Source organism: Cheilinus undulatus, linkage group 6 (assembly GCF_018320785.1).
Source record: "Cheilinus undulatus linkage group 6, ASM1832078v1, whole genome shotgun sequence".
Taxonomy (NCBI): Eukaryota; Metazoa; Chordata; class Actinopteri; order Labriformes; family Labridae; genus Cheilinus; species Cheilinus undulatus.
The window spans coordinates 44013245-44032223 of NC_054870.1; the positions used below are offsets into that span (position 1 = coordinate 44013245).

Genomic DNA, 18979 nt, shown 5'->3' on the forward strand with positions numbered 1-18979 from the left:
TAAACCTTATTAGTACAATGATGTGTATTAGACAGACAGACAGCCTGATCACTCCTTTTGCCACATCCTACTAGTCTGAGATTGTTTTTCTGCAGTTCAAAGCTGGATACTGAAAATGAGCTACTAAAAGCAGCAGCCTAAGCTTGGAAGTTTCATGTTGCAGTTGCTAATCTGTACTTTTTGCAGTCAACATTTGACATTAATTCAAAAAATTAGGGATGCACGATATAATCGGCATGATAACGGTATCGGCATATATGAAAATATCTGCTGATATTTTGGCAGTAAAACCTGCCTATACAGGTTTACATGTCATTAGAAAAAGCTAAGTTCTTGTTAGGATTGTTAATGGTATCTGGTGATATTAGCCGGCATATTGGCTGAAAATATCAGCAGAATGTACAAATAAATTTGTGGAGTTTGTAGCAGAACCAACAAACCTGCATGAGCTGAAATTTTCTTTTAAAGTGTGTTTTTTTAACCTAGATAATGCAATTGGAGATTAATTTACTTGTGCATGCATAAACCTCCAAGGGACGAGACTCGACCAGGGGTCTCGTGCGTGCGCCACAGTTTTCAGGCTGTGACCAGGGAATTGTACATAGCATAGGTACAGTCATGTTGTGGTCCGCCTTTGGATATTACACAAGCTAGAGCACATACTGTAGAACAAATAAAGCCAGGCAGGCCTTGGTGTCGATCACTGTCGTATATTTGAGATCAGCTGACCTCATGCAAGCCCTCATCAGCTGACGGCCAGCTGATTCGCTCTAAGCTCGCTATTGGCTAATCGCATTCATGCTACCATGGTTAAACTGATCTAGCCTGGCTATGCTTCACTGCGCCCTCTGCTAGCTGCCTTTTTGTGACCCGTCCTCCACCCCAGCTCCTCCTCTATACTATATCTGGCTTAATCAATGCCATTCTGTTGTTGCTGATGCCTGCTCTGCACTGGGATTTTTGCTGCTTCTCTCTCAGACTCAGGCTTTCCTTGTAGGCACATAAAGTGCAGGAACGTGTGCTGTTCCTGCTTGATGCTTTCCACATAGGCTTGTGGAAGGGCAGGGGGATCCCAGAACAGCCACACCTCACTAGTTAGAAAGTTAAACCAGAAGAAAGTCAAACATTAAGTTGCTGAAAGGGGGCATACACCACCAAGTGTAGCGGTGTTGAAAAAAAGTCAATAAACTTATTCTCCCTGGTGCTTGTGCAGTAGTCCTGTTAAATATCCTCACTGAGCTATGACTGTATCTTCATTTAAACATTCTGAGTGGCAAAGATATACATGATCAGCACCTTGAGTGCATGTGGAGTGTCATGGATGCAGTAGATGCGGAGGCTGTAGTCCAAGGAGAGGCAGGGGGCTCGAGGGGCGAACAGAGCGAGCTGCAGGCGTTTGCAGGCGGGCTGAGGGGGGCAGGACTGACCGACCAAGCCATATGTTCCCAGCTGCTCCATGAGAACATGACAACACTCCTCCTCAAGCTGCAGGTAGCATGGAGATGACAAAGTCTCCTCTCCTACTGTCAGAACCTCCTGGAAAAAGTGACATAATGAAAGGTTAAATGACGCCTCACTGTCCATCAAGATATTTATTATCTCCAGAGACTTTCTCACCTCCCAGGCCCCCTGGTGGGTCTGAGTCTTCAGCGTGAGGGTCCAGTCGGGCGTTGGCGTGTCAAGCTGGGCACAGTGTGGCAATGTAAGGACCACAGGGCGATTCAGCAGCATACCGGACGGGCCACAGCTCACCACAGGACTCAAAACAGTCTGACTGCCCTCTGAGGGAAGCCTGAAAAGTCAAAGACAAACAGATATAGAAAAAGAGGGCACCAGGTGACTGCAACAGCTGCCAAAACATCACACTTCATTTATAATAGAACACCATAGCCACAACATGGTGCCGCACATGCTGGTATTGATGTTTTAGAGCCACACTGAAAATCAAACCACACACTTGGCAGGAAATGAATCCACTCCAGTTTTAGTGCAGAAGTTGAAATAAGCTGATCATTTTTTTTTTTTCTGAGGAAAAAAGTTCTGAACAAAACTTGTAGTGGCTCACAGTAGGTGATCCATGCAGAAGAACATTTCTGACTGAGGTGAGAATAAGTCTATTCTGCTCCATGTTTGCAAAGGAGATGAGTGAATTAGGAGAACAAGGATGAAGAGCACTCACGTCGTTTTGTCCCACTTGTTGATGATGAGGTACATCTCATAAAACTTCCCCTGGGGGATCGTCCCAGGAGGGACCAGGAGGCTCACACCTGAGGGAGAAAAATGTCGTTACTCCACTTGTCTAATGCGTGATTAACTGATTATATTACTTTGGTTTCATTTACATGTGATATAAAAAGCTGCGTCAAAGCAAGAATAATTCCTTCCTGTACTTATGCAGACAATACCAACCAAAAAGTTGGGTCACTGTGCAAAGTGTAAAAAAACTTTACTGAGAAGGAGACTTTTTACTAGAGCTCATTTTGAGTTTCAAAGGCAGCCACACAGCTCAAAAAAGTAGGGACGGGGCAATGTTAACCATTGTGTAGAACCCTCTCTTCTTTAAACAGTCTGTAAACGTCAGGGAAGTGAGGAGAACATTTGCTGGAGTTTCTGGGAGAGGAATGGTGTCCCATTCTTGTCTAATGTAGGATTCCAACTGCTCAACAGCCCTGGGTCTACTGTGCCTCATTATTTCTTTTTATTATGCACCATATGTTTTCTATTGATGGCTGTACGGTGGCACAGGGGTTAGCGCTGTTGCCTCACAGCAAGAAGCAGTTCGCTTCCTGGTCAGGGCCTTTCTGTGTGGAGTTTGCATGTTCTAGTCATTCAGTAATAGGTTGGAGCTCTGTTTCTACAAATTACTGCATCTATGTGATGTGGCACAGAGCCAATCAGTCCGTGGCACTGCTGGGGTGTTAAGATGCCCAGGTTGTTCTGATAGCATCCTTCAGCTCCTCATTATTGTTAATTCTGGTGTCTCTTGTCTTGCGCTTGACATTCCCAGAGATTCTCTGTGGGGTTCAGATCAGACCAGTTGGCTGGCCTATCAAACACAGTAATACCATGGGTGGCAAACCAGTTTCTGGTAGTTTTGGCTTCAATGTGGGCAGGTCCTGTTGGAAAAGGAAATCAGTATCCCTATAAAGCCTCTCAGCAAATGGAAGCATGAAAGGCTCTAAAATCTCCTGGTAGATGGCTGACAGCGCTGACTCAGGACTTGATAAAGCACAGTGGACCAACAGCAGATGACATGGCACCTCAAACCATTACTGACAGTTGAAACTGGAAACACTGGGCCTTAAGCACCTTGGATCCTGTGGCTCTCAAATCTTCCTCTAGACTCTGGGTCATTGATTTCCGTGACATGCTAAATTTAATTTCATCTGAAAACAGGACTTTAGACCACTGAGCTACAGTCCAAGTATTTTTCTCTTTAGCCCAAATGAGAAGATTATGACATTGTCTGAGTGGCTTGACACCAGGAACCCAGCACTTGTAGTCCATTTTCTGGACAGTTTTGTTTGTGGTGGCTCTTGATCCACTGACTCCAGCCTCAGCCAGCTCTTTGTGAAGCTCTGCTAAATTCTTGAATATGCTTGGCTTGACAGTCCTCTGAAGGCTGAGCTCATCCTTGTTGCCTGTGCACCACACTTTTCCCTTCCAGTCAACTTTCCATGAATCTGCTTTGATAACGCACTTTTACACTGCCCTTTTAACAGTCACCTTCTGTGGCTTACCCTGCTTGTGAAGGGTGTAAATGATTGTCCTCTGGATAACAGTCAGGACAGCAGTCTTCCCCATGATTGTGATTATGTGTTGTGGACCAGTATAAAAAAAATGAAACAGGCTTAGGAAACCTGTCCAAATGGGACTTTTTGAAATATTCTATTTTGAGGTTGTGGATTATTTTATTTTTGTGAGCTGCAAGCCTTAATCATCCAGATTAACAAAAAAAAGTCTTGAAATTTTTCACTTTTTATGAGTTGAGTCTAGATATTCAAAAGCTTAACTTTTTGAAGTGAATCACCTGGAAAAAAAGGCAACTTTTACATGATTTGCTAACTTTTTAAAGAGGCACCTGTGTGTGCATTGCCAGTGGCCTAACTGCTCACAGTGGGAGGGATGCCAAGCCATGGTAAGAGAGCCACAGATAGATGTAAGAGACGGGCAAGTGAGATGTACTTCAAATGCATATAGTGGATGTATGCACATAAAACTTGGTCACTTGGTATCAAAATGCCAAACCAATCATGCAGAATGTCTACAGGGCCTATACGTTGTTCCCAGTAAAGAATGCATGCGTTTTGCCTACTCTGACCTGTATTTGGGATGGTCAGGCGTCCTCCAAGAGCGCCCAGTGTGGCGCTGGTGCTCAGCCCGGGCTCTCTGGAAAGCGTGTGGCTGTGGTAGTCTCGATCTCTCCCCATGGTTCCCACAGACTTCAGGCTGAGAATCTCTCCATCACTCGAGTACATGTCTGGGGGGAGCTCCAGGGAGGACAGAGTGGAGGCGTTGTACACCTTGATTTTGAGGCTGGGCAGGGGGTCCAGCAGCGGGGAGGTGGTCATGGGGATTTTGTGTGGGCTGTCGTTGACTCCTTGCTGCAGGGAAAAGAGAGGGCCCCGGAAAGCCCCTGCTGTGGCCGTCAGATCGGGGGGAGCTGAGGGATGCAGAGGGTGAGGGTTATCTGTGGACACAGGATAAGAGAAGAGACCCTTTTTCATCAGGCAGAGCTGGGAGCGCTAAAAGTGACACAAGAGAAATGGATAAATGTTCATAATTAATATTTGATGGCAGGAACAAGAGGAGGAATACCATGACGAATGCTTTCAATGTAAAAATGTAATGCAGGAGAGAATGGAGGACTGACTAAAGGAGAGGAGATAATGGCATAAAGAGAATTAATTTATGGGATGCTATAAATAGCCGAGTGAATGTGAGAGGGAATTGTGAAGAAGTGCTTCTAAAAAATAAGTAAAAAACAGGAGAATCTGGAGAAAGAGTAGTAGGTGTGTTTTTGTGTGAATTTACCCTGTCTGGGAGGCTTGTAGTTGCCAGGATGGAAGGCGGCGGTGAGCGCAGAAGAAGAATCCGTGATGTCTCCGTGGAGATGGCGGCATCTGCGGCGATATGCGAGCACTCCCACACACAACACCAGGATCACGCACAGCAGCAAGGCCCCCACCAAACCGGCGTAGACGGCGACACCCATACTGGGGGCCAGCGCTGACGGAGAGGATCGAGAGACAGATGGTCAAAACGTCATAGAGACACGTGAAAGAAACAGATACAAATGTAAGGGAAACACGAGAGGGAGGAAAATACAATTTAGGAGATATCATCTGATTTACTACAAATCCACTGGAGCAGAGAGAGGCATAAATTAGTCATTGTAGTCTAAGTTAGTGCAGAAATGGTAAATCCACTGAAAATGTAAAACAGCTGCTTCTTAAACGTGAGGATTTTCTTTCTGTTACTCACTAGAAATTTAATAGCTTTGGGGTTTTAATAGACAAAGAGAGCTAAATGAACATGCTGCATTTGGTATCTGGGGACTGTGACAGCCCTTTTGAATTTAAACACCAACATTTCTACAAAATTTATCAAAACATTTAAAGGAAAACTTGAATTATCTGGAGTTTCAGCCCTTTAAAGCAGCCATATTTCAGACCATATCCTTGTCAAATATGTTTTCATTTTCTCAAATCTATGTTGAAACAAAACTTACATGCCACTGTGTACACTGATGCAGTAAAGTTGTCAAAATATTCCATTATTCTCAAAACTACTTGTTAAAAAAATGACACAATCTCCGGCGTTATTCAGCAACCATCTGAAGAGGACAATTTATTCTTAAACCCACACATACAACATTTAAGAACTGAAGTTTTCTTATCTGAATTTTTTCTTAGATAAATATAAACTCTAAAATACTAGAGGGCACACTTACACAAATCTGAGTTCTGCTGACATTTATCAGCAGCTAAAAAGGCTAGAATTAGAACGATACAATAACGTGAAATTTGATATATTTTACAGCATGTTTTTCAGTTTGAATGTTTAAATGGTTAAATAATATTCACAAATGTGACTTAAGCCGGGCATACGCTTTGTGATTTCAAGCCGACTCTCTACCAGTCGTGGTGGAATGTCAGCTCATGTGTGACTGAATCGCCTACATGACCATGGCACATGATTTATGTGCTCACACTTTAAGCTCCAATGGTTGTGCACTACCTGAGGGCTCACACTGTTCGAGTGACAAAAATCTGTGGAGTTTCCTTTGAAAAAGTCTAACAAATTGAGGTTGAAGTCTATCCAGTCATATCCTCTCTCTATCCCATACAAACCAACAGCATCGCCATGACCTCAGCTGGAGGTCAGCAGGTAGGAATATTTCCTGCCTGTTTAATTCCTTTATTATAGCGGGGGAGAGAAGGCATTAGAAAGTCACTGCTGTTGCCATGATAACTTTTGACGCTGTCTGAAGGTTAACAAAGGGAAAAAATCCCCAAAGTTGAGGATGGGGTCTGGATACTTTCTGTATGTGATGTACTTATGCTATTTAAATTTTGCCAAAATATCCCCAGATTGCCCAGTATTCATTTACAAACATGGCTAAATGAAGGTTTGGAAACATACTAAATATTAACTTTAAAAACTTGAGGTGAGTAATGGTAATTTCTATGGAAGCCCTAAGTGGACACAAGTCAATTCATTTTATTTATACTGTAAAATCTGATGTAAAAGCCACACTTAAAATACCTGTTCTTTCATCTAAAGAGTTGGCTAGGTCCTAAATACTGATACCACCTGTAAACCAGTAAACAGCACAAAAGGCTGAGATATACGCTGCCATTCTGTGAGTGCATGAGGCCGCCACTCTTACACATTGTATGAGACCTAATGTGATGAAAATTTCCCCTGCTTATTCAGTCCTAAAGATATGCTGGAATACATTACACGGACTAGATCTGTGGGAATTGGTGCCATGTTTTTAACCGCTTTTTTCCCTTGTTAGGTCATTATTTTGCATCAAAAGCAAAATGGTGAATATGCTGTTGACTAAATTAAGCTTGTGGAGTCCTTGTTAGACTAAAACACTCTTCAGTAAAGAGCAACAAGTGACGGTGATTGAAGGGACTGAGCTATGAGTCTGTCTCACAACAATCGAGTACCGTATTACAGCTAGTAGACGTGCAAACTTCAATCTGCAAAAACAGATGGTACTACAGGAGCATCATAGTTGCACAGAAACTGTATGTTGTGGATTTTGTTGAACAAAATCAAGACATAGAAGGAGAGTCCAAACCCTTTTTCCTTCTGGGAGATTAAAAAAAAAACAAAAAAACAAAAAAACAAAAAACAAAAACAGACTGCAGCTTTAAATCCAAGGCGGCATATAGTCTGAATTTTACGGTCACCTGTTTTTCCCACAATAACAAGTACTTTTCAAGAGTTTTCTCAAGATCTCGACTTATTTCTTTTTTGTGATATTGCAGAAAAAAGGTGCTCTTGCTCTTATAAATGGTTAATGTCATCAGTTTTCCTGAGATCTTGAGAAATAAGCTTCAGTTACCATGGGAAAACCATGGCTGCTGTCCCCAAAATAGCAAGATAAATCAGTCTGGAGAAAACAAAAGAAATCAACTTTTTTTTTGCAGGCAATGGGAGTGAAATAAAATGTATGGAAGTACATGAGCTTAGGGTTTTCACAGATGTCTGTATTGTGGAGAAATATTCACTTAAAGTGCCTGGTATTTTCGGAGCTTTGAGAAGAAGGCCTAAGGATTTCTCTGCCATCTGTTAAACTGGAATCAGGTTAAGAAACGGGATCTCTTCAAAGCCAGACTGGACAGCAGGAATGATCACAGTGACTGATGACTCCTCAGTTTACCCATGGGCATGCAAGTGTTGTTTTAAGATGGACTTGTGAGCCTATTCTTTAACTTAACGCTATTCTCGGTGATGTTTCAGCTCTTCTCGTCTCTCCTGGGAGATTGGTCAGGGAGCCCACCACAGCCTGACTCCCCAAACTCCATCTGAGCTGTACCCGGCCTGGACACGTGAGCCAGTCACACCACAGCAGAGGAGAGGAGCAGACGAGAGACAATGGAGAGGAGGAAAAAAAAAGTGGTAGACTGGCTGTATAAACAGAGCAGGAGAGAGCGGGAGGAGAGGCAATTTGGCAAAAGTGATAGGAAGGAGTTAGATAAGGTTGTGATTTGTTGAGAGGACAGACGGATTAGGAGTGTGGTGAGGAGGAGAGAGGAGATAAGGGGAGCTGTGCTTCAGGAAGAGGCCTGTGTTAAAGATCAGGGGAGAAGTTGGAGGGAAGGCGCAGACACCACAGAGAGCTGAAGAAAAAGAGTGGAGGAGAGGGAAGCCGGAGGCAGACGGGCTGGCAGAGGAGAGCTCCAGCGCTCACGTGGCGAGATGGAAGCGAATCCGACAGCCGTCCGCACTTATTACCAGAAACGGAACAATGGCGAATTAGGTGCATTACCGCGGCTGCTCTCCCCTGAGCCCACGTCACATTGAGCTACAGGAATTACCATCACTTCAAATGTAAACTATATCACAGATTAACAGAAAGTCAGACACAAATCAACTGTTTTTCCCTCACAAAGTGCTGTGCTTCCATGTCATAGCCTGTGGATCAAAGCGTCTCAGCTTAGAGGCCTGTCAGTTTACTCACTTCAAACAGGAACTGTGGAGTTTTTTTCACCTGACATGCCGGGTTAGAGTCAGAGAGGGGAAGTTTTTTGCAAGTTTGTTCATTACATTAACATCTATTTATTTCTTAGAGCCTGTTCAGTCCTGGTATAAAAATGCATCCTGTTGTTAGATTTAACAAACGTGTTGCAAGTGACACCTTGTGAATGGAGGCTGCTTCAGAGCCAAACAGGTAGAAAGCACCATCTTCATTAGCAGCAAAAAACTGACAAATGAAAAGGTTATGATGCAGACTTGCAGCAAAAAGAGGCCGCTGAGACATAAGCCTCAACATAATTTCAAACTTTTAATAAAACCTGATGTAGCTGATCAGTGAAATGAAGGAACTTTACTGTAGACGGGAGTCTGTTGAGTCGACATCGCACTGCATTTAATGAACTACATGAGAAATCTCAGGAATTCAGACACAATACTCTGATGATAAAGTCTGATTATTACAATAAGCTTGAATTTGCACACACTTTCAGCTGCAGCATGAATGTGATTGTCACCATACTACACAGGTTTAGAGCAGTGGTTCTCAACTGGTCGGGCATCAGGACCTACCACTACCCCCTTGTCAGAAACCATAACTCAAATGCTTTTAAATTTTTAATTGATTCAACTTATTAGTGAAAAATGTTGCAGTTTGGACCTTAAACGGAACAAAACATGACTAAACAAAGAGACAGGACAACTTAATCATGTAAAAAAGTGCATAGATATAAAAGCATGCATGCTTACATTTCAATATTACCCCCTTTTCCCTGGAAAGCATGCAATTTTAGTGGATTAGTGAGGGATTACCTTTTTATCTTGGGAAAACCAGCTTTTTTGTCCCGAGAAAATAAGATAAATATGTGGAAATATTGAGAAAATGAGACTGAAATGTATTGTCACAGGATATTTAAGTAAAATTAAAGTATGGATGTGTGTCCACTTCGGGCTTCCATACATTATAGACTTCACACCACTATTTTTGTCTGGGCACTTGTTCACGACCCAACAGAAAGAGCTCTGCAACCCACTTTTTGGTCCAAACCCACCACTTGAGAACCACAGATTTAAAGGATGCCTGTAGAGCAGCGATACTGAACCTGTGACTCTTGATCCACATGTGGCTTTTTATGTGATGATTTGTGGCTCTTTAATGTCTTCATTTTAAATATTTTTTCCCCTGACAACCTTCAAAAAGGTCAACTTTAACCTCAGAAACTATCCTTTGCAAGTTACATCAATCCATTTGTTTCCCACTCTTATGCAGTTGGCTTTAATTGTCAGCCTTTATCTTTTTGTCTACATTTCCTTTGCCCTTATTTGCAATTTTCCCCTTTTATCCCAACTTTAATCCACTTTTACTGCTTTTAAAGACCAAGTTTGCCATTTCTTTTTGCCTTTTTTCACCAGTTTTGCCTTTAATCCTGCTTTTTGCTGTTTGCAAATTTTGTCCCTTCTTGCACGTTTATGCCAATTTTTTCCTATTTTTTTTTAACCACTTTTGCCCATTTTAGTCTCTTTTCATTCATTTTTTTCCATGTTTTTACCATTTTTTGAAAATTTTTAACTAATTTCTTCCACTTTTTCTCCCCATTCTTGCCATTTTAAACCTATTTTGCCTCTTTTACCAATTTTTTGCCACTTCTTTGCCACTTGTTGATCATTTTGCCACTTTAGCTCATTAATATTGCCACTTAAACCCACTTTCCCTCTTTTCACTACTTAGATTGTAGCTCTTGCAAAGGTATTTTTCAACAACTTAGCTCTTGGTTGAGCAGGGTTGAGTAACACTGCTGTGGAGAGATCAGCCCTCACAGATGTGCAGGAGGTTAAGCACAAACAGGGACAATACAGGAGTTTAGTGCTGTGTGAATTTTGGAACTATTTGGGAAAAAGCAGCAGCGTTATGCATCAGCATTGATGCAAGCAGGGATTAGTGAGCAGTACGTCATCTTTAAAGGGACCGCTGTGGTGAGAAAAAGCTGTGATTGGCTATGGGAGCTGGGAGGTGATAATTGGTGTCAGCAGGCTATCAGCGAATAGAGGCTGGGGGTTTGACTTGAACTAATGATAAGCTTCATCAGTATTAGAGAAGATAAACTAGGGCAGAGTAATTAAAAAATAGATCTAATTGCAATTATTGTTGCTTATAATGCAAATTTGATATAAATTGCTTTTCTGAATGGGAATTATCGTTTTTATCACTCGTTTTATTTAAGAAAAACATACATTAAAACGAAAAACAATATTTTAGTAAACCAATTGTAAAATATGACACTTGAATGTTTGCAAAATGTGCATAAAATCTCTACTGCTGCAAAAAACAAATGCATTAACCTGGTATTTTGACATATTTGAAGTTAAAGCAATATTGCAACGCCTGCGATTTGTAAATTTTTTTTTTGAATGGCAGGCTAAATCTTCCATAGCACCTGTATCTCACAGTGGATTATCTCTGAACTATCATCTGTGCATGTGATGGCTCTATACCTGAACTGGCACTTTGCCAAGAAGACAGTAGGATGAAAATGCCTATGTCTGGGACAGAATCCGGTCTTCGGACCAAGGTTGGTTCTGGCATCTGGGACCGGCCAGAAATGTGAAACTGTCTGGGACAGAATCCGGTCTTCAACCAAGGTAGTTTCTGGCATATATATAAAGGGATTGGCCGAAAACGTGAAACTGTCTGGGACAGAATCTGGTTTTGACCAAGGTTGTTTCTGGCATATATAAAGGGATTGGCCGGAAACATGAAACTGTCTGGGACAGAATCCAGTCTACAGACCAAGGTTGTTTCTGACATATATAAAAATAAATAAATAAATAAATAAATAAAACAAACAAACAAACAAACAAAGAGGAACCTGGGATTTTATCTTTTGTGGGTCTTATTTGCTGTTTTTATCACCTTTTACATGTTTCGTTTTAAACGTTTCCATTGTGTCTCTTTTTCCCTTTGTATCTTAGTGTCCTGTGTGAAGCACTTTGAATTGCCTTGTTGCTGAAATATGCTACACAATAAACTTGCCTTGCCTTGCCTTATGTCAAACAGATTTTTTTAAGTTGTTGCCAAATGCCTGTGCACAGATTTATATGAAATCACCTTCATTAAAGGAATGAATGGCCTCAGTGCTTCCTCAGTCTGTCTTGAGTGTATTCACGCCCCTAAATGGAGTTTTGTTCTGGTCTAATCAGGTGCAGATAAGGCTGTTTTTGTTGTTCTTTCAATCTAAAGTTTCAGCAGGATGTAACGTGAATGATTCAATGTGCTAACAAGCTCAGAAACCTTAGTTTGCTTAGTCAACATACGAGAACTGACGTGATAACAACACTCATAAGCAGGCGGGACAGGAAGGTTCTTCACTGAACGCGATCTGAGATGACAACAAAGCGTGGAAAGACGACTCAACACAGAGCACTGCACACATCCAGCTCCACACAGATGTTAGGACTCAGATGACTACACATTCATACACTGACAGACACTGCACGAACAGACAGTATGAGGCGATGAGAGAGTGAAGTATGGGAAGGTGAACTTACGATGGCTTGCATGTTCAATAGAAACCTTTTTATCTGTTTGATCGGGAGAAAAAACAAGAGAAAGAAAAAAAAAACAAGAACATAAAAATGGATGGACTAGTTGTTATGCAAATGAAAGATACAACATAGCATAATGCAAAGCAGAAAGTAAACAATAGCTCATCAATATGAAAATAGAAATGTTAACATAAAAGGCACACTGCCAACCAGGAAACACACTTTAGATCCCCGACAAAATAATAACCTCTCCTTCTAGAAATGCAGAATGAAAATCTGCATAATTGTTTACATAATGTGCAGGGGAATAGAAGCTTATTTGAAAATGACTGTGGAGGAGATTAGGATTGTTTGGATGAGAGTGCTGAAGTTAAAGACAGTTTGAAAATGAACAAGGACGCCGGTGTTGTGTGCGGTGCATGAGGGAGTAGGACGCAGATTGAAAACATGTCTTTACACACCCCGCAGGGTACGTTATCGCCTCCTCTCAGAGAAAAAAAACCCACATTTCTATCCTGACGGGAACAATCTTTTCCAAAATAACACTGTTGCGAATCATTCCGGAGAGGCTTGATGAATGTCAGAGCCATCCTTCAAGTTTGTGTCACTTACTCCATCTCAAACCAAATAACCTCCTCTCCCATCAGCATCATCAAAACGCCAAATGGATTCCCCGACTTTCACAACCACCCGACAGCAATTAGGTTCTTCTTACATGACGCTTTGTGGTGTCTCAAAGCATTTTACATTTATGACTGGGGTATTTAGCTGCTCCTCAAAGGGAATAACAATGATTGAGGCATCAGAGTGAGTTTGTATTGTTTGTCAGACGCATGCAAAGACATCAGAACAATTTGTACACAGATTAATCCTATTAAAGTGCTGGAGCAATAAATAAATCAGTCAGAAACCTGCACTTTGCCAAGTGGCACATTTACAGATTTTCTCCAGCACAGTGCTCCCCATCTTTCCCCTCTGACAGAGACACTTGAGTGCATGTTTCCCTGACAGCCCCATGAGAGCACTCGGCTCTGCACAGCCAAATCAGACAGAGTATTTGTCTAATCTGGCTGCTATACCGAGGCCTGTTTATGTCACGGCTCACGTGTGGGTCTGATGGAGCTGAAGCACGCTGTTGCATATGTTCTTCAATAAGCCAGGGAAGTACATCCAGTTTTTAAGACATTTCCATGTTTTTTCTTTCACATAAAAGGTAAGTTACTGTTTATATCAATATGGTTTATGTTGATTAAAAGAAGCTCAGTAGGTAGAGCAGGCTCCTGTATACAGAGGCTAGAGTCCTTGATGCACTGTTTGGGGGATCAGTTCAAGGTACTGGCACTGTTTGGTGCATATCTCCACCTTCTTCTCTTTCCTCATGTGTCCTATCTCTCTTCAACTGTCCTATCTTAATAAAGGCAAAAAAGGCACCAAAAAAAAGAACAAATACATTTCAGGCCTAATACACTGTAAAATGATTGCTTTCAGTAAGAACCACTCACAATAATATGATGATTGACCACAAGATCATCTATTTGAATGTTATGTCTAACTGGGGAATTATCATTTTAGTTATTATGAGAAATATTCACCATGCATTACTCTGAAAATCTAATCATATTGTGCATGTTTGTTACCATGGTCAAAAAATAAAAGAAGTAGAAAAAAAAAAACATTATCCGTTGATACATTGTTTAAATTATTGAAGGCTGCAGGCACATTCAAGCAGTAGTCCATATGTAGGTGGGAATTTTTGACCTAGTCCAGATGTAGGCAGGATTTTTTTTGACCCAGTCAATGTGTAGGTGGAACTTTTTGACAAAATCTTCATGTAGATGAGAATTTTTTGACCCAATCAACGTGCAGGAGGGAATCTTTGACTAGATCTAAATGTAAATGGGAATTTTTGACAAAGTCTAGAGGGTCGGGTATTTTTGACCTAGTCCACATGTAAGTGAGTATTTCTCGCCTAGTCCCTATGTAGTGAGAATTTTTGACCCCGTCTTCTTCACAGAGCATTTTTGACCAAGGAAACGTGCAGGTGGGAATTTTTCAGCGAGTCTTCATGTAGGTGAGAATTTTTGACCCTGTCTTCATGTAGGAGGGAATCTTTAACCAGGTCTAAACATAAATGGGAATTTTTGGCAAAGTCAACACAAGCTGGGGTATTTTTGACCTAGTCCACACCTAAGTGGGGTAGTCCCTATGTAAGTGGGAATTATTTACCTGCTCTTTATAGAGGTGGGAATTTTTGACCCAATCAACATGTAGGTGGGAGTTTTTGACCTAGTCTTCATGGAGGCGGAATTTTTGACCAAGTCAACATGTAGGTGGGAGTTTTGACCGAGTCAACATGTAGGTGGGAATTTTTGACCGAGTCAACATGTAGGTGGGAATTTTTGAGCAAGCCTTCTTGTAGGTCAGAATTTTTGACCAGGTCTAAGCGTAAATGGGTATTTTTGAGCAACTCTACACAAGGTTGGGAATTTTTGACCTAGTCTTCACAGAGGTGGGACTTTTTGACCGAGTCAACATGTAGGTCAGAATTTTTGACCTAGTTTGCATGTAGGAGAGAATTTTTGATCAGGTCTACATGTAAGAGGGAATTTTTGAGTGAGCCTACACATAAGTGGGCATTTTTGACCTAGTCCCTATGTAGGTGAGAATTTTTGAAATAGTCTTCAAAGAGGTGGGAATTTTTGACCCAGTCAATGTGTCGTTGGGACTTTTTGACCAAGTCAACATGTAGGTCAGCATTTTTGACCCAGTCAACATAAAGGAGGGGATTTTTGACCAGGTCAACAAGTAAATGGGAATTTTTGAGTGAGCCTACATGTTGGAGGGCATTTTTGACCAAGTCCCTATGTAGGTGGGAATTTTTGACCCAGTCAGTGTTTAGGTGGATGGTCTAAACGTAAATGGGATTTTTTTTTTGAGCGAGTCAACACATTGGAGGGAATTTTTGACAAAGTCTGCACAAGGTTGGGTATTTTTTTACCGAGTCCACATGTAGGTGTTTTTTGTTTACCTAGTCTCCACGTGGATGAGGATTTTTTACATTGTCCACATGTAAGTTGGTGTTTTTGACGTAGTTAGCATGTACATGGAAATTTCTGACCAAGTCTCCATGTAGGTGGGTATTTCTGACATAGTCCACACATAACTTTGTATTATTACCGACTCCAAACAAAGGTGGGTATTTTTGACCCAGTCCACATTGGATGTTAGTTTGTACCTTGTTTACACAAGCATGGGCTTTTTTTTGATGTCCGTACATTAGTGGGTATTTTTGACCTGGTCCATATGTAGGTGGGTATTTCTGACAGCAATAATGGGTGTCCTTCTCAACAAATAAATATAAAAACTGGGAGCTCTTTCCACCATTTAGCAGTGTGTTTTGTATTCAAATGTGGACAAAGATGCTTCTGAGAATGTAGAGAGTGTGGATTGGATTGCTCTGTCTAACAGTGGTTTGTATGTTCTGATATAACTGATCATCAAACTAATGGAGAATTTTACATTTGGAACACATGGTAGGCTACTTCAGAGTGAAGAAAACTTGACAACATTAATATATGGAAATGTTGCTAATGCTTGTGCACAAGTTAGACAGTGTGTAGCAGTTTAGTTTCTGATAATTAAGAACAAAAAATGTCCATTTCTGGGTGTCTAGGACTTTTTCATGGAATCAAACAGGTTGCCTTATTGTTTGTTTTTTACTGGGTTCAAAGTTCATAATTCTGGTATTGTGACAACTATTTGTTTTTTCTTACAGGAAAAATATCCGGATATGTATCATGGATCACCATTAGGATAAAAGTAATCAAGATAAGATCGTCCAGCCCTAGCATGTACGTCTGATAGAGCTGAAACACTGCTGACATACATATGATCCTAAAGCTGCACGTGAGTCAAGAAGAGTCGTCTGCATACTTGGAAGTGTTGTTTTAAGTGTGAGCGTTTTGAAGTATGCACTTAAACGTATCTCACTGCCTCTGTGGATGTGCGTTTGTGGGACTCTAATGCGCTGTCAGCTGGATTCCTCCCAGCTCATCACGGGCTGCACATTGGGTGTCAGAGCGGGTCTGACTCACTCTCATATGCTCATCTCTGTGCTAATTTTTCGACTGGGCCGTGTCATGCTTTCCTCTCTCTCTCCATGCACTCCCTCGGTATGCATTTGCTCTCTTTCTCTCTCTCTCTCCATCTGTGCTTTTTTAGATGTGGATCACTTGCTTTCTCTCTTTGTCAACCGAAATTTTGCCTCATGAAACATCTGTCTGCGATTGAGCCGTTATTCCTTTCATCTCTCTCCACATATCATCGGTGCTCTCACCATGCTGCGATGGCTAAATCTCTTTGGAATACACTGCTGTATGAAATGACTTTGAAATGCAATGCACCTTATAAAACTTAAGTATGAGCACAGAAATCCCTGTCTGTGGGACTTATCATCCACAATTCAACCACCACCTGAAGCAGTAATTATATTACATGGGAATTAGCCCAGACTAATACATGAGAAGCCCCCCTCATTGTTTCAAATACAAGACAGTTTCATGTCTTGTAGTCTGTCTGTAGTCAGATTCATATGAAAAACATGTACCACAGTATTGCTCTCCTGGAGAAAACCCTTTGCTCAAGGCATGCCTGTTGCGACCTGTTCAATTGTAATTTACATATTAACCAATCTGATTTTGGGAATACAGTTATAAAAAGTAAATATAGACCAATCAAGAGTAGATTACACAATCACATAACAGCAGTTGCATGCATGGTGATGGCAAAAAAAAAACAGCAGATACATGTGGAGAGAGACAGAAGAACAGGCTTAACTGCTGTTATACAGTAAAAAATAGTCATGTTATGCTGTTAAATAAAAGAATAGGAAAATATTGGCTAACTAGTAGATAGTAAATGCTGTCTTTAATGCATGTAAATGATATGACAAATATTAAATGTCATGGAAGTACCAAATTTCATGCATCAAGAGATTTATATGTCTTGACTTTTTAGTACAGACGCTGGGTTCCTCTGCAAAAATGTCTGCGAGTTGAAAGGTTAACAATGACTGTTTACACTGACCCATGACCCATTGAGTCAACTAACCATGCAAAAAAGATGAATTGGCCAGATTCCATGTCTGTCATCAGGCAAATCCATCATGCAAAGAGCCAATCTGAAATGACTGTGCGGGCGGGGCCTAGATGTACAGGTAGAAGCTGATGGCAGTGGCTTCTGCCAGTGCAGATATCATCTCATATGTAGCGTTTGTATAGTGGCAGTTTTATTAGTAATGGACCGCATTTCCTTTAAAAAAAAAAAAAAAAAAAAAAAAAAAAGTAGCAAAGAACAGCAAAGAACAGCCATGAAAGCTTTTCTTGGTTGGAGATGTTTTTGCTCTGCATGAGTTTGATCCACCAACAAGTTCCACCATTTGTAAACTGTGACAGCCTGCCGAGCTCATGTTACTGTGCATGTCTACTGTCTTGTCACTTGGATTGGCCCGTAACAAATGTGAGAGACAAAACAGTCATCCAATCACCTTTCAAGAATAAAAAGGCATGCCCTCCCCAAACAATCTGACAAACAATCGATCTGGTGTGTGAAGTTATAAGTTGATAATGGGTGCAGATCAATTCCTGGAGTTATCTTGTCATTGTAAGATGACTTGCCTTCTGCTGCCAAACTACTGGAATAATTGAAAAAGGCGTTGGGATGATCACCAACTTTATGATATGAAATGTTGCAAGCAACTAGCTGAATTTCTCTCACCTGTTAGTGCAAACACAAAAATGATCTTTAAGTAGCTTTCTTTCCATTGATTTAATATATTCACAGATTTACATCAATTTTGGGTATTCGGATACCAAGTCATGATCCTTAATGCATAGTGTAGATTAGGGCTGAACAATTTTGGAAAATAATCTATTTGTGTTTATTTTCCCCAGTATTGCAATTGTGATTTGATATGTGATTATTCCTTAACGTTCTCTTATTCCTAAACAAGGGCTGAACAATTCTTTTAAAGTATCTAATTGTGATGATTTTGACTCGTATTGCAAATTGGACATGAATTATTGCATCAAAGGGTTTTTGTCATTCTTGTGTTTATTAAGAAAAAAGTTTTAAAAGATGAAGAAGGTAGGATTTTTTTGTTGACCACTTTAAAAAAAATGGTACCTGAAAGATTGCATGGTACATCATGCAAAACATCTCTGTTCCAAAAAAAAGTTTAAAACTGGTATTTTGACAAAAATTTAAGGTCAAAGAAATATTGCACCTTTTGCGATTTGAAAATTGCAGCAAGCCTTATTGTGATTTAACGTTTGATTTATTTCCCAGCCCTAGTGTGGATGCACCTAAGTACCACAGAGAATGGAACAGGAGGAGTTGAAAAGTTCAGGTTGCTGATGCGTGTATTTTCCCATGATTTTTACATAAAGGCTTGTCCGTACAATCAATACAGTTCTTTTGACAAAGATGATTTTTTGGGCTTTTATACCTTTATGAGACAGAAGAGGTAGAAGGAGAGAGGAAATTGGGAGATTGGGCATCAAGGACTGTAGCCTCTGTCCAGCAACTAAGCTAAACCAGCTCCTCCAATCAGTGCAATTCTGTATGTGATTTCTCCTCAATGAATTGTTGTAATTGTCAGAGTAAAGACAACTCTCAGCTCTCGACTTTGCAGACAGACAGGGATATTTCCCTGTCATTATGCTCA

General features: G+C 40.9%; 1 protein-coding gene across 1 annotated transcript in view; it reads right to left on the reverse strand.

Annotated features, from left to right (window-relative positions):
* The window catches only part of unc5b (unc-5 netrin receptor B), a 132762-nt gene that overhangs the window by 9019 nt on the left and 104764 nt on the right, over positions 1-18979 (reverse strand). Inside the window, exons 8-13 of the mRNA XM_041789001.1 lie at positions 12259-12291; positions 5035-5229; positions 4322-4690; positions 2180-2267; positions 1618-1792; positions 1297-1536 (exon numbers count right to left, since the gene is read on the reverse strand). Of these exons, the coding sequence (XP_041644935.1) occupies positions 1297-1536; positions 1618-1792; positions 2180-2267; positions 4322-4690; positions 5035-5229; positions 12259-12291 (1100 nt within the window). The remainder of the gene's footprint in view (positions 1-1296; positions 1537-1617; positions 1793-2179; positions 2268-4321; positions 4691-5034; positions 5230-12258; positions 12292-18979) is intronic.